Source organism: Liolophura sinensis, chromosome 3 (assembly GCF_032854445.1).
Source record: "Liolophura sinensis isolate JHLJ2023 chromosome 3, CUHK_Ljap_v2, whole genome shotgun sequence".
Taxonomy (NCBI): Eukaryota; Metazoa; Mollusca; class Polyplacophora; order Chitonida; family Chitonidae; genus Liolophura; species Liolophura sinensis.
The window spans coordinates 9,933,232-9,945,501 of record NC_088297.1 but is presented as its reverse complement, the minus strand read 5'-3'; the positions used below and the strand labels follow the sequence as shown (position 1 = coordinate 9,945,501).

The following is a 12,270-nucleotide window of genomic DNA, read 5'->3' as shown; positions in this document are numbered from 1 at the left end:
CGGTCCCAATTAGGTCAGGATCAATAGTGACTTTTCATCTGAAATACATGTATGATTCACGCTGGTGTTTTCGTTTGTGTTGTAGAATTTTGGCTGTGACATATTATTCTTCCCTGTTTTAAAAATGTAAATGATTAAAAACATCTTACTGCCTTAAAGGGGACAAAAAATGCATTCATAGGAATTGTATTTTGTTAAGTAAATGTGGACATTTTGAGGCAGACATTGGACAAAAATTCGTATTGAAAACAAACAGTGTGTTAATATAAATATAAATATAAATGCATAAAAAAGACTTAAATGTGCTTGTTATGGCTTTTAGCTTTTACCTTGGAGGATTCATTTGTTTTTATCTAAGGCTTTTTTAAAAAATAAAAAACTAATGGGACACAAAACCAACAAGAACAGTAAGCACCTTGGTTTGGCCTGATTGCCGTGGACTCCCTTGCCTTCTTAATACGTCCTTCCATATGCTGTGCCGTGTGGGACATATTAGGTGCTGCCTGGTAAATTATTGACGGGTCGCGTCGTGCCACCCACTGGTCGTTCTCTCTGACCCGTGCCTTCTGATCCGGCGAGCTTTTACACTAATGAAATATTCACTGTTATTCTGTTCGGGGACACTGGGGTTTGTTCAGTGAAATTTGTTAGAGAACCAGGCTGGCCTCCCACCCAAGACCCCCTTTACCTTTTCCCCTTCGGAATAGCACAATTCCATGCCAACCACTTGTAGACTAAGTAGTACAGTACGTTTTACAAAACCACTGTCGAGGAAGCTTGAGGGATGGAACTGCAAATGAAAGGTTCTTTAGTTCGATGAAAGCTTGTAGATAAAAAGTGATGGAGCATAGAAACAATAGAGAACGAATAACTTGTATGACCAGTGACTTTATGTCTGTGTATGTCCATTATCTCATGCGAGGAAAATGAGGAAAATGGAACTTTTGTTTAAAAGAAGAGACAACAAGTAATTTAAAAATGGTTATTTCAGAAGAGACACAGCCACACCAACTACAAAGAGAAATCTAAACTTCAACTACAAAAACAGCCCGTTTTGAAGTTTTTTGAAAAATTTGAATAAAGGACAAATATGCATATGACATGTTATACACTTTGGACTCATATCGCCATAATGATGAAATACTTTTCCACATTTGAGTGCATGCAGCTTCTTGTGTAATTGCTGCATACTATAATCTGAATGTCCAAGTGATGACAGTGTAAAGTTGTAATCTAGGCCTACATTAAAGCGCTCTTTGACTTGAAATTTGCCTTTTTGATACCTTAGCACTAGTGTTGAAATTAATTTTTTGGACAGGCCATCATTAAAGTTCTTGCTATCACACTTGCGTGGTGGGATTATATACAGCATTATAACTGCGACCATATTCAGAGCAGGAGAAGAGCCCTTCATCTCACAGAGCTCGCTGATTTGTCGTGGTGATAATTGAATAAATGGTTAGGTGTGAAGATACATGTAACCTTATGCCACTTCCCCCTTGAGGGTGGGAGAGAAGATGGTGAAGGTGGGTGGGGGATGTGTAAAAGGAAAGAGCTTCCTGATGTACATGTTATGAATATGTCCACCGCTCGCTTGGCATGCTTTGATGTTATAACAACTGTTGTAATTTTCCCGTTACCATAGATACGTGGAGAAGACAACGCTCGTTGGGCTGACTGCTCATCAGGTAGACTGCCAGGCATTAAGAGGTGTTGTGATAGATTCCAGCACTGAGCATATCACTCTGCCAGGCAGGACACGGCTGCATCAACTCGCGCACGTTGTGAAGTGGACCACAGTTAATTCTCATGTCCACGTGGCCTGTCAAGACAACGCTTGTAGATGAGGAGGACGCTTGAAGTCCTAATGTACCTGTGTCTTGTTTGATACTTGACACCTGACGAGTGGCTGTGTTCGACAACATAAGTGACTTTTAATATGATACAGCTTTTATGTACAGCAAACTGAGCAGCGGACAAGGGGCTGTCCTGAACATGGCCTATACGCAGTTACAAAATTCCTACGGTTTTAAGAATCTATACAGCTTTTATGTGTAGTGAACTGAGCAGAGGGCCTGGGTCTGTCACAAACCTGTACATGCAGATACAAAACCACCAACCACTTTCCTATGGCTGTAAGAACGTCTCCAGCTTCAGCTTTACTGTGAGTTTAAGGGGCTCTGCCAGTGCAAGGGCTCACACACACACATGTACATGTATGCCATATACAGCCCTAATGGAACCCCGTTCACATTCCAGCGGCCCTAATTCGATTTGTTTCTTTTTCTAATTGAAGGCATTGATTTTGTCATTGCCGCCGAGTCGGCCAGCTGACGTGGAAGTTTCTCCCTCTTGAGGGTGGAAGGCTGTGACATTCAGTGTGTCAGGTCTGCAAATACGGTAAGCGACGGAGGGAGGGAGGGACGGACAGTCAGGCGGCAGCACACGGGGACCACAGGACGGGTCCTCATGGCAGCATGGCAGAGTATGGATGGAGCCTCTCCCCAGAGCTACAGAAAAAGGCATTCACAGAGCTCCATGAAGTTCCCGAGAAGCGACAGTCCTGTATCCATGCGGTACGGGAGCAGATTGTGACCAGACCTGACATCAGTAAGTACTTTACATTATAATGTATACAGTTACAGGCTGCCTTTATAACCACTTGAGACCAAATTACTACAAGTCTCCATACTACGTTCTGTTAAGATGTATGCCCCATTCCCATTTTTCAGGCAAACTTTAAATGCAGTTTACCCTACTTAATTTTTGTATTTTAATGCTACAATCTAAGCAGAGAAATACTCTCAGGGTATGCTTAAAACAACCCCATGCTGGTAATCATGGGGAAAAGTTGAGGAAGTAGGGTATTCAGTTTGGAAACCTGATTGTGATATTGTCTTTTTCATGTACATGATCTGATTAATGCAGTTAACTTGACCATCATGTCCATTTTGTGATATCAAAGTATTTATTTATTTATTTGGTTGGTGTTTTATGCCGTACTCAAGAATATTTCATGTATTTGGTGATGGCCATCATTATGCTGGGAGGAAACCGGGCAGAGGCTGGGGGAAGCCCACGACCATCCGCAGGTTGCTGCCAGATGTACCCTCCTATGTATGGCCAGAGAGGACACCAGTATGAGCTTGACTTGAACTCACAGCGATTGCATTGGTTGGAGGCTCCCGAGTCATTGCGCCGTGCTGGTGTGCGAACCCCCATGACCATGGAGGCTCTTGAGTCATTGCACAGTGCTGGTGTGCTATCCCCCTTGACCACGGAGACTCTTGAGTTATTGCACCATGCTGGTGTGCGAACCCACTTGACCACGGAGACTCTTGAGTCATTGCACCATGCTGGTTTGCTAACCCCCTTGACGAATGAGGCTCCTGAGTCATTGCACAGTACTGGTGTGCTAACCCCTCGACCACGGAGGCTCCTGAATCATTGTGCTGTGCTGGTGTGCTAACCCCCTCGACCACGGAGACTCTTGAGTCATTGCGCTGTGCTGGTGTGCTAACCCCCTGGACCACGGAGACTCTTGAGTCATTGTGCCATGCTGGTGTGCTAACCCCCTGGACCACGGAGGCTCTTGAGTCATTGCGCCGTGCTGGTGTGCTAACCCCCTCGACCACGGAGACTCTTGAGTCATTGTGCTGTGCTGGTGTGCTAACTCCTTTGGCCATGGAGGCTTCTGAGTCATTGGGCAGTGCTGGTGTGCTAACCCCCTTGATGAAGGAGGCTTATGAGCCATTACACCATGCTGGTGTGCTAACCCCCTCGGCCCTGGAGGCTTATGAACCATTACACCATGCTGGTGTGCTAACCCCCTTGGCCAGAGAGGCTCTTGAGTCATTACGCCATACTGGTGTGCTAACCCCCTCGGCCCTGGAGGCTTATGAGCCATTACACCATGCTGGTGTGCTAACCCCCTCGGCCCTGGAGGCTTATGAGCCATTACACCATGCTGGTGTGCTAACCCCCTTGGCCAGAGAAGCTCTTGAGTCATTACGCCATACTGGTGTGCTAACCCCCTCGGCCAGTCTCTGTACTTTCACGATGTGTGATTACCGGTAATCTATACAGTAGGAATTATGTAAGGTCAGATTGTTATTGAGACTGTTTGTCATATTGTTTACAACATCTGTTTGTCATATTGTTTACAACATCTGTTTGTCATGTTGTTTACAACATCTGTTTGTCATATTGGTATAACATCTGTTTGTCATATTGTTTTCAACATCTGTTTGTCATATTGATTTCAACATCTGTTTGTCTTATTGTTTTTGACATCTGTTTGTCATATTGTTTTCAACATCTGTTTGTCATATTTTCAACATCTGAAGTATTTAACGCTTTTAACTGTATGACTTTGATTTGCTTCCTCGGTGTTTATCACTGTAGTAAAGAATTGTGTAGTTTAGGTCAATGACAGCGAGTTTTTATGGCTGGAGGAGTACCTAGATTCAGAACGGCATCTTACCTTGTTTTTTTTATATGATGATAAATGGAGAGCTACAGTGTGAAAGCCCAGCTAAACTGAACAGGTAATTTAGTTGTTTGGACACCAATCAGAGGCTAAACATTATAGAAAGAAGGTAAGGGCCTACTGCTCAGTAAATACGCCGATTTTCAATAAAGTGATTTGTTGCGAGGCTTTCAAGGCATACCTGTAGTTAATACTGCCAATATTTCTGCTTGATGCAAGGTACCCCGCTCTACAACTGAAACCCTCCATATTGTTATGTAGCCTCTGCAGCTTTGTTGCTGTAAGTCTCTGTCTATCATGCAGACAGAATAATAATGAGGAGCCTCTTGCACAAAGGGATCATAGGCTAAGTTGATCGTAAATGGTTCTAACATGTGTAGCCATGATAGTTACGATCAACTTAGCCAACGATCACTTTGTGCAAGAGGCCCCATATCTGTATCTACGGAGTGTGACCCAGAGTAAACCGCTGAGTTTTTGACAGCTGATTGAAAACCTAGTTTTCTTGTATGTGACACAAATTTTCACCAGGAGAGTGAACTCATTTGATTGTCACGTTGGTAGAAGGCAATTGATGGCCAACAAATGTCGAGTAAGACCACCTGAGCAGCCTTATAGGTGCTGTGGAGCAATTATTACCACTGCTGGAGGCCTTTCAGAGAGTAGAGATGCAGCGTTAGGAATTTTGAGGATTCTCTGCCCAAAGCTGAACATGATTAAACCCGCACTTCCTGTGTGCTTAATAGCGATCAAAACTTATCCCCACTCAGCCACGACCTGACCCTGTTCCTTCTATTGACTGATTAAAGGAAAAGACAACACTAGACCAGGTGTATATACCTGTTTATATACAGTATCTCACCCAAAAGTTAAAAAAGTGGTATGTGGGAAGGTCTGTCAGCAACCTGTGGATGGTCATGGATTTCCCCCGGGCTCAGCCTGGTTTCCTCCCACCATAATGCTGGCTGCTGTCATACATGTACAAGTGAAATATTCTTGAGTACAGTGTAAAACACTAACCAAATCAATAAAAATAAATATTATAGATAATGGGATTTGGGTTAGGGAAATTTTATGCACACGTTGTCCTGGGGTGTTCCAGATCCAGGAAATCTTATAAATGATTCTTCATCATTGACAGATAGATTTCACCTTCATCTCAAAAGGTAGACATTACCCAAGATTCGAGTGATATACTGTGCCATACAACAAGAAGCTCTTGTACATGTAGAATGTCTGAGCTTTATAACAGATGAAACATTCATGAGCTCGATGGCTCAGAAATGAAGTCAGAGTATACTGTAATCTCCGATAGGATGGGCAGTTACTCTAGGAAAAGGTTTCAGTTTCTGGGGGAAAAAAAAAATTTCTTGGTGAGACATTTGAATGACGTACAGTTGAGTGTAATTCACATTGTGCCTATAAGTTGTCTGTATTTCAGTATTATCCAATCAGTGCTCCAGCACTCTCGCTTTGCTTGGAAACAGTTGCACGCTTTAATTGTGCGTGCATTACCCAGATGTTTCGAATGAAATGTTTTCTTGTGGATGAAGTTATATTTTATGAAGACTGGTTGTAGCAGTATGTGCCACCTGCCTTAAATCCTCCTCAGATTCGACCACAGAGAGCATTTGAATTTTGCATATTAGACGAATGTTATTTGATCTAGACATTAGATGTATAATTTCTGTGAATTCTTACCTGAACAATACATTTTAGTCTACAATTTATTTATTTATTTATTTATTTGATTGGTGTTTTACGCCGTACTCAAGAATATTTCACTTATACGATGGCGGCCATTTTAGTCTACAAAATTTTAAATTTACATGTTATTATGTTTTCAGATATTTTGTTTACTTACTGTAAATCTTTTCAGTCACTAAAGCACCGTTTCCAGTGGAATTTATGCAAACATTTATGATGAAAATAACGATAAAAATAATTTGTTTGTGTCACTTAAGATGCAGGCTTCATAAAACTTTGCAAATGATTTCTCTACACCCCCTAGTTCTCTCACAATCTTTCAGAATATTGGTCGCAGAGGCGGTTGAAAAACCTCAAAACTATTTTAATTAAGACTTAATTCCAGATTTAACTTTCAGCCAAGTCTTTAATTTTGTACCTAGCCCAAAATAATTGCGTAACACTATTTTAAATGTGAACTGAATCTGCTACTGTTATGCTCTGGCTTTGGACAATGGGATTGGCTGTTGAGTTTGGCTAAAAGTTAAAATTTTTTTTAAATATCAGTATTATCTAATACACTTTCGACCCACTGGACCCTGGTCAAGTTTGTTGAGGATTTAGGGTATATCATGTAGACATAATATGCCGAGATAAGTATAAACATTTAATAAAAGACTGAAAGCCATTCCCCTTTGTTAGACTGTCAGCTAACCTTTACATTGGGTGTTGCTTTCATGCTGTTAATTAGTTTAGATCAGACATCAAAGGTGTATAATGGAGACTGTCTGAAGGACACAGACAAGAATAGATGAGTGGTTTGCCATGTAGAGTCGTGCTAAAGACATCACCTGGTTTCAGGACAGAGTGTGGCTAACTGAGAGGCATCTGTGGATTCAGGTGAAGGTGATGCTAGCTAGCAGGGGCCAGATACCACTATCTGATTTGGTAAACCTTTTAGTTGGTTATGTTGATCTAAAATAATTTGAAATATTAAAAAACCAGAAATAAATACTTTAATTATACACCAAATATTAGTGTCAAAATTTAACTTAAGATAAAATATACAGTTGGTACAAACAAATATGAACAATGCGTTTTCAGACGTTTAAGTTAAATATACCAGGCATTATTCCCGTAATTTGGGCTGTTTTAGGGTATCCTGCAATATGAGCTCCCCTAAAAGGTATCAAATGATGAAACAGATTTTTTCTGGTTGTTCTAACATTGTAGATTCAATGGCCTCTTAAGAATTTCTGATTAAAAGTTGATATACAGAGACACCAGGCAAGCATGTCAGGACAGAATGTCTACGGCTTAATTTAGGTCTGTTCATTTTCAACCGTTCTTCTTCATTAAATCAGGTGTATGCCCTTTTTCTTCATTCAATTCTCTGTTACATAGCTCAATACTTTTCCAAGATATTTCTGAAAATATTTTTGAGACCTAAATTTAACCATTTATATTGCCCTGAGGGACCTAAAAATTTGACCACAAAAGGGCATCTTTGGAGGCAAATAAATGTCATGAGACATGACCTCTGGTGCTAAAATTTACATTTTCTCATTAGTATATCATTGTACCTTCCTATCTGGCTGTAAGTCATAATCATTCATGCATTCCTACCTTGCAAATACCTCTCAAAGCACCTGTCTACAATCAATAAAACTCCCATTAAATTTTGTTTGCAATCTATATTTGGGACAAAGCAGATGTTTTCTGTCTGTGGATATTCTGTATCTTTGATCGCTTACAACTTTGAAAAATCGACTAGAACAGTTTTCATTCTCGAATGATCTGTGATGAATTTATATTCATTGATTATTTAATACTCTCATATCTAATCAGGCTTTACCTTTGAAGAACGTTTTGTACATGATGGTTTTGTATTTTACTTTTCCAAATTTTTTGCTATAATTTTTCCCTTTGTCTTCTAAATTACGAGTGTATAAAAAGATTCTTGCCGAATGAAAATATCAAGGGCAAATTAAATTTATTAAATGGAATTGAACTGTTACAGTATCACCATGGTTACGGGTATGTGTGATATATTAATAACTAGTCTGGAATATTACAACTTATTGTATTATTATTGTATCTTAATTCCACAACCTAATAAGCATATGAAAGAGCAACTTTAATTGCAATTTATCCACCTTATTAAGTTGATTTAGGAGACAAAACGACATTTGGTTGGATTGGCCAATTTCAGAGCTTCACAAAAAGTGAAATTTTAGCAGTTTACACGGAATAATGCCTTCAGAATATGGTAGAATATACACGTTGCAAACATGCGAAAATGTTGAATAATGACACTGATTGTATTGTTCACACTGCTCGAATCAGTGTGCCATTCTCATAGCCTCAGACTACTACATGTATATAATTCGAATGTATTTGGAATCTATTTAACAATATATACAGAACAGTTTCAAAGAGGAAATTTTGCAGAGGTAATATGCTTTTTGTGCAAAGTAACTAGTATTTATTTATTTGATTGGTGTGTACTCAAGAATGTTTTACTTATACGACAATGGCCATCATTATGGTGAGAGGAAACCGGGCAGAGCCCGGGGTAAACCCACGACCATCCGCAGGTTGCTGGAAGATCTTCCCATGTACGGCTGGAAAGGAAGCCATCATTAGCTGGACTTGACCTCACAGCAACTGCATTGGTGAGAGGCTCCTGGGTCATTATGCTATGCTAGCGTGCTAACCAGCTGAGCCATGGAGGCCACCAAACTAACTAGTTTCTACATTGCAATTTGGATCTGTCTGAAAGCAAGATACCAGCAGTTTTTGAGAAATTGTGTTCGTAATTAGATAACGCATTTCAATCCTGAATGAAAAACAATCAGCCAAGTCCAAAATCTGTACAATTAGGAAAATAATTAAAAAAAATTAATGCATCTAAGTACAAAAATTTAGTATTTAAGGTGATGATTGCAATGAATGGGTTGTTGAGTTTTGGAAGTTTTTAATAATATCTTGTCCACAAATTTACACATTTTCTGGAAAAGATAAACTAATGAAACATGTCTACAATGGGTAGAATGTGTGTAGGAATACGTGTGGAAAATTTGGAAGGCCTATCTCTAATAATTTTTGAAAAATCATGTGCACAAAGAGATTATCAGTAACAAGTAACAAACAGAGAGACGTGTAAATCAAGATCTGTTTCTTGTATTTGCTAGGGGGCTTAAACAAAAAGTTTCAGCGACGTGGGTGGGAACTTTTTACAGTGGACAGTATATTCCATGTGATACACTTGAATGATGTCTCCCAGTTATCAGGGAGGACATGGTGGTTTTATGTGCTTTCTTTTGAGGTGTTCTGTCTGAGACACTCGTCTGGTTCCAGTGATGTCTAGCGCCAGACAGCAGTAAGTGCAGACGTGGCCATTACAAATTGAGGACCAGCTAGCGATTAAGTACCTAGCATGCTAGCGGGGAAATGCTCCGTCCTGCTGTAGGCGGCAGTCATTGTCCCCGTGGAATTGATGGTGTGACATTAGCATCGTTCAGGAATTCCTTCCGCAAGAATTTAAGATAGTTCAGAGGTAGTGTAAATCAAATTAACCTTGTTTAAGGCCAACAGAAATCCCATTACCATTATTTAAGGGAAACAAATCCTATTACCTTTATTTCAGAGTTACACAAATCTTGTTAACACTGCCGTTTTCATGCTGCCTCGACGCAAAACGCGGCAATGGGTTACCTGGTGATCTATTCCTCTCCTATCATTTAAGTTTCGCAGAACAGACATTTCATTCAGATAAGTTTTGTTCAATAGTCCAGAAGCAAATAGAAGGCTAGAAGCAGTAGAAGAACACTATAGAATTTAAACAAGGCATGCAAAAATCCTCCAAGACATGCAATCCTTCAAAACATGCAATCCTTCAAGACATGCAATTCTTCAAGACATGCAATCCTCCAAGACATGCAATTTTCCAAGACGTGCAATCCTCCAAGACATGCAATCCTCCAAGACATGCAATCCTTCAAGACATGCAATTCTTCAAGACATCCCATTCTTCAAGACACCCAATCCTTGAAGACATGCAATCATTTATACCCTTGTCCAGATTATCTCATCCAAAGTATGTGTATGAAATTCACTTGTATGGCTTTTGGACTTTTCCACCTGTCAGTCTGCATTCCCACACTAGACACTCCTGGTTTGTGGTATTTGTACTTCATTCTGCTCATGAAATAAAATTGGTTTTGAATATGGTTTTACAATAATTGTGCTTGAATTTAAAAAAAAAATGTGCAAGATTTAGATGATGACTTTCAATTAGGAACAGAATGGTTCTCTGTGACGTACGATTACGAAGAACATGTCACAGTTACCAGGGAGGAATTGTCTGGGAGTTTTATGTGCTCTTTTGTGACACACTTTATCTGAAACCAACACTCGTCTGCTACCAGTGATATCTAGTGTCAGACAGCACTAAATGCAGATGAGGCCATTACAATTGAGGATGAGCGAGCCACTGAGTGAGTACCTGGTAAGAGAAATGCTCTGTCCTGCAGTTCCTGTGGAATTGATGGTGCGAGATTAGCGCCGTTCAGCAATTTCTTCCACAAGAATTTAAGGTTCACGGGTAGTGTAAATCAAATTAACCTTATTTAAAAACCCATTACCAGTATTTAAGGGGGACAAATCCTATTACCTTTATTTAGGTGTTGCACAAATTTTGTTAATAGTGCTGATTTCATGCTGCCGCAAAACGCGACAATGGGTCGCCTGGTGATCTATTTCCTCTCTTGTCATTTCAGTTTTGCAGAAGGAACATTTCATTCAGATAAGTTGAGTTCAAAAGGCCAGAAACAAATAGAAGAACACTATCGGCATTATGCAAGAATCCTTCAAGCGAGTCATTGATTGTCGTTTGTCCAAATAATCTCTTGCCAAGCTATTGTGCTGAAGAGTTTTTTGTTCCAGCATCTGCTTTTGCAAGTATAGCAATCATTCATTAGTTCAGAAGCAGTACGAGCACACTGTCGCTATTAAGCAAAAATCTCTTTTGACTATGAACAAATTCTTGAAGATAATCATTATAACCCTTTGTCTAAATTAATTAAATCTTCCCAAGGTGTATTTTTCTGAAGAGATTTTGTACAACATCTCCCTCTTGGCCCATTGAGCAGTCACTAATAAGGAGTCGTTTCTTTAACTACTTGTCCAGTACCTATCCAGTGAGCATGTCTAGAGGTATTGATCTTGGCAAGCTTTTATAACAAACATGCACATATTTGTGAAGATTAGCCAGTGTACAATTTGTCCTCAAAATAGCTCAGTGCCTTGAATGGAGAATGTTACTCACAGTGTCATTTCTGGAAATATCCATGCAGTTAACATGTCCACTGAGCAACTATTTCTCAATCAACAGTTTCATTCTTGAAATGGAGAATTTGAATAATTTATTGACCGACTACTCATAATGTCTCTGGTGAGTTCAGCTGGCATCTGAATCTCTGGAAGTGTCATGTTCTGCCTTCACACCTGTAACTGAGGTACTGTGACACTTAATGGCTCACCGGTGAATTCACACGACAGGCTTCTGTGGGTCATTAAAAGTCAGGTCTTGTTCCCTCAGCTCCTGACAATTACTGTCAGCCTGTCCTCAAGCTCCACAGACCACAGTTTACTAAGCTATTTGTATCATTGTTATTCTGCTTCTGGCAGGAATCGGAGAGAGGAGGGGTGTTGTCAGGGGAAAAGTTGGGTGCTAGGGTAACATTTGACTGAGGTGAATGGTACATTCATTGGCAGAAAATTCATTGTCATGTTATCAGTCGTCATAGTTTGTTTTAATTTTTCGTCTTTATTTTTGAACACAATCAGACAATGTATTGTGACCATTGTGTTTCTGATTTATTTCTTGTAGGATGCCTATGGCTAATCACATTGTCTTTGTATTCTGTTTGTAAAGCAATATTGATTTCTTCCAAAATTCCAAACTAGATATGAACCTGGCACACTTAGCTCTTGGATGTTTTTTCCTTTCTTTCATCTATCCATCTACATTCCGGGCACTAGATACTCCTGGTTCTTGGTATTTGTACTGTGTATTAGTTGGTACTCCACCT

General features: G+C 39.9%; 1 protein-coding gene across 1 annotated transcript in view; it reads left to right on the top strand.

The window, feature by feature from the left end:
• Window positions 1-2,380: 2,380 nt before the first annotated feature.
• LOC135464191 (clavesin-2-like) overlaps window positions 2,381-12,270 on the top strand; it is a 54,319-nt gene continuing 44,429 nt past the window's right edge. Inside the window, exon 1 of the mRNA XM_064741696.1 lies at window positions 2,381-2,610. Within this exon, the coding sequence (XP_064597766.1) occupies window positions 2,478-2,610 (133 nt within the window). The 5' untranslated portion in view covers window positions 2,381-2,477. The remainder of the gene's footprint in view (window positions 2,611-12,270) is intronic.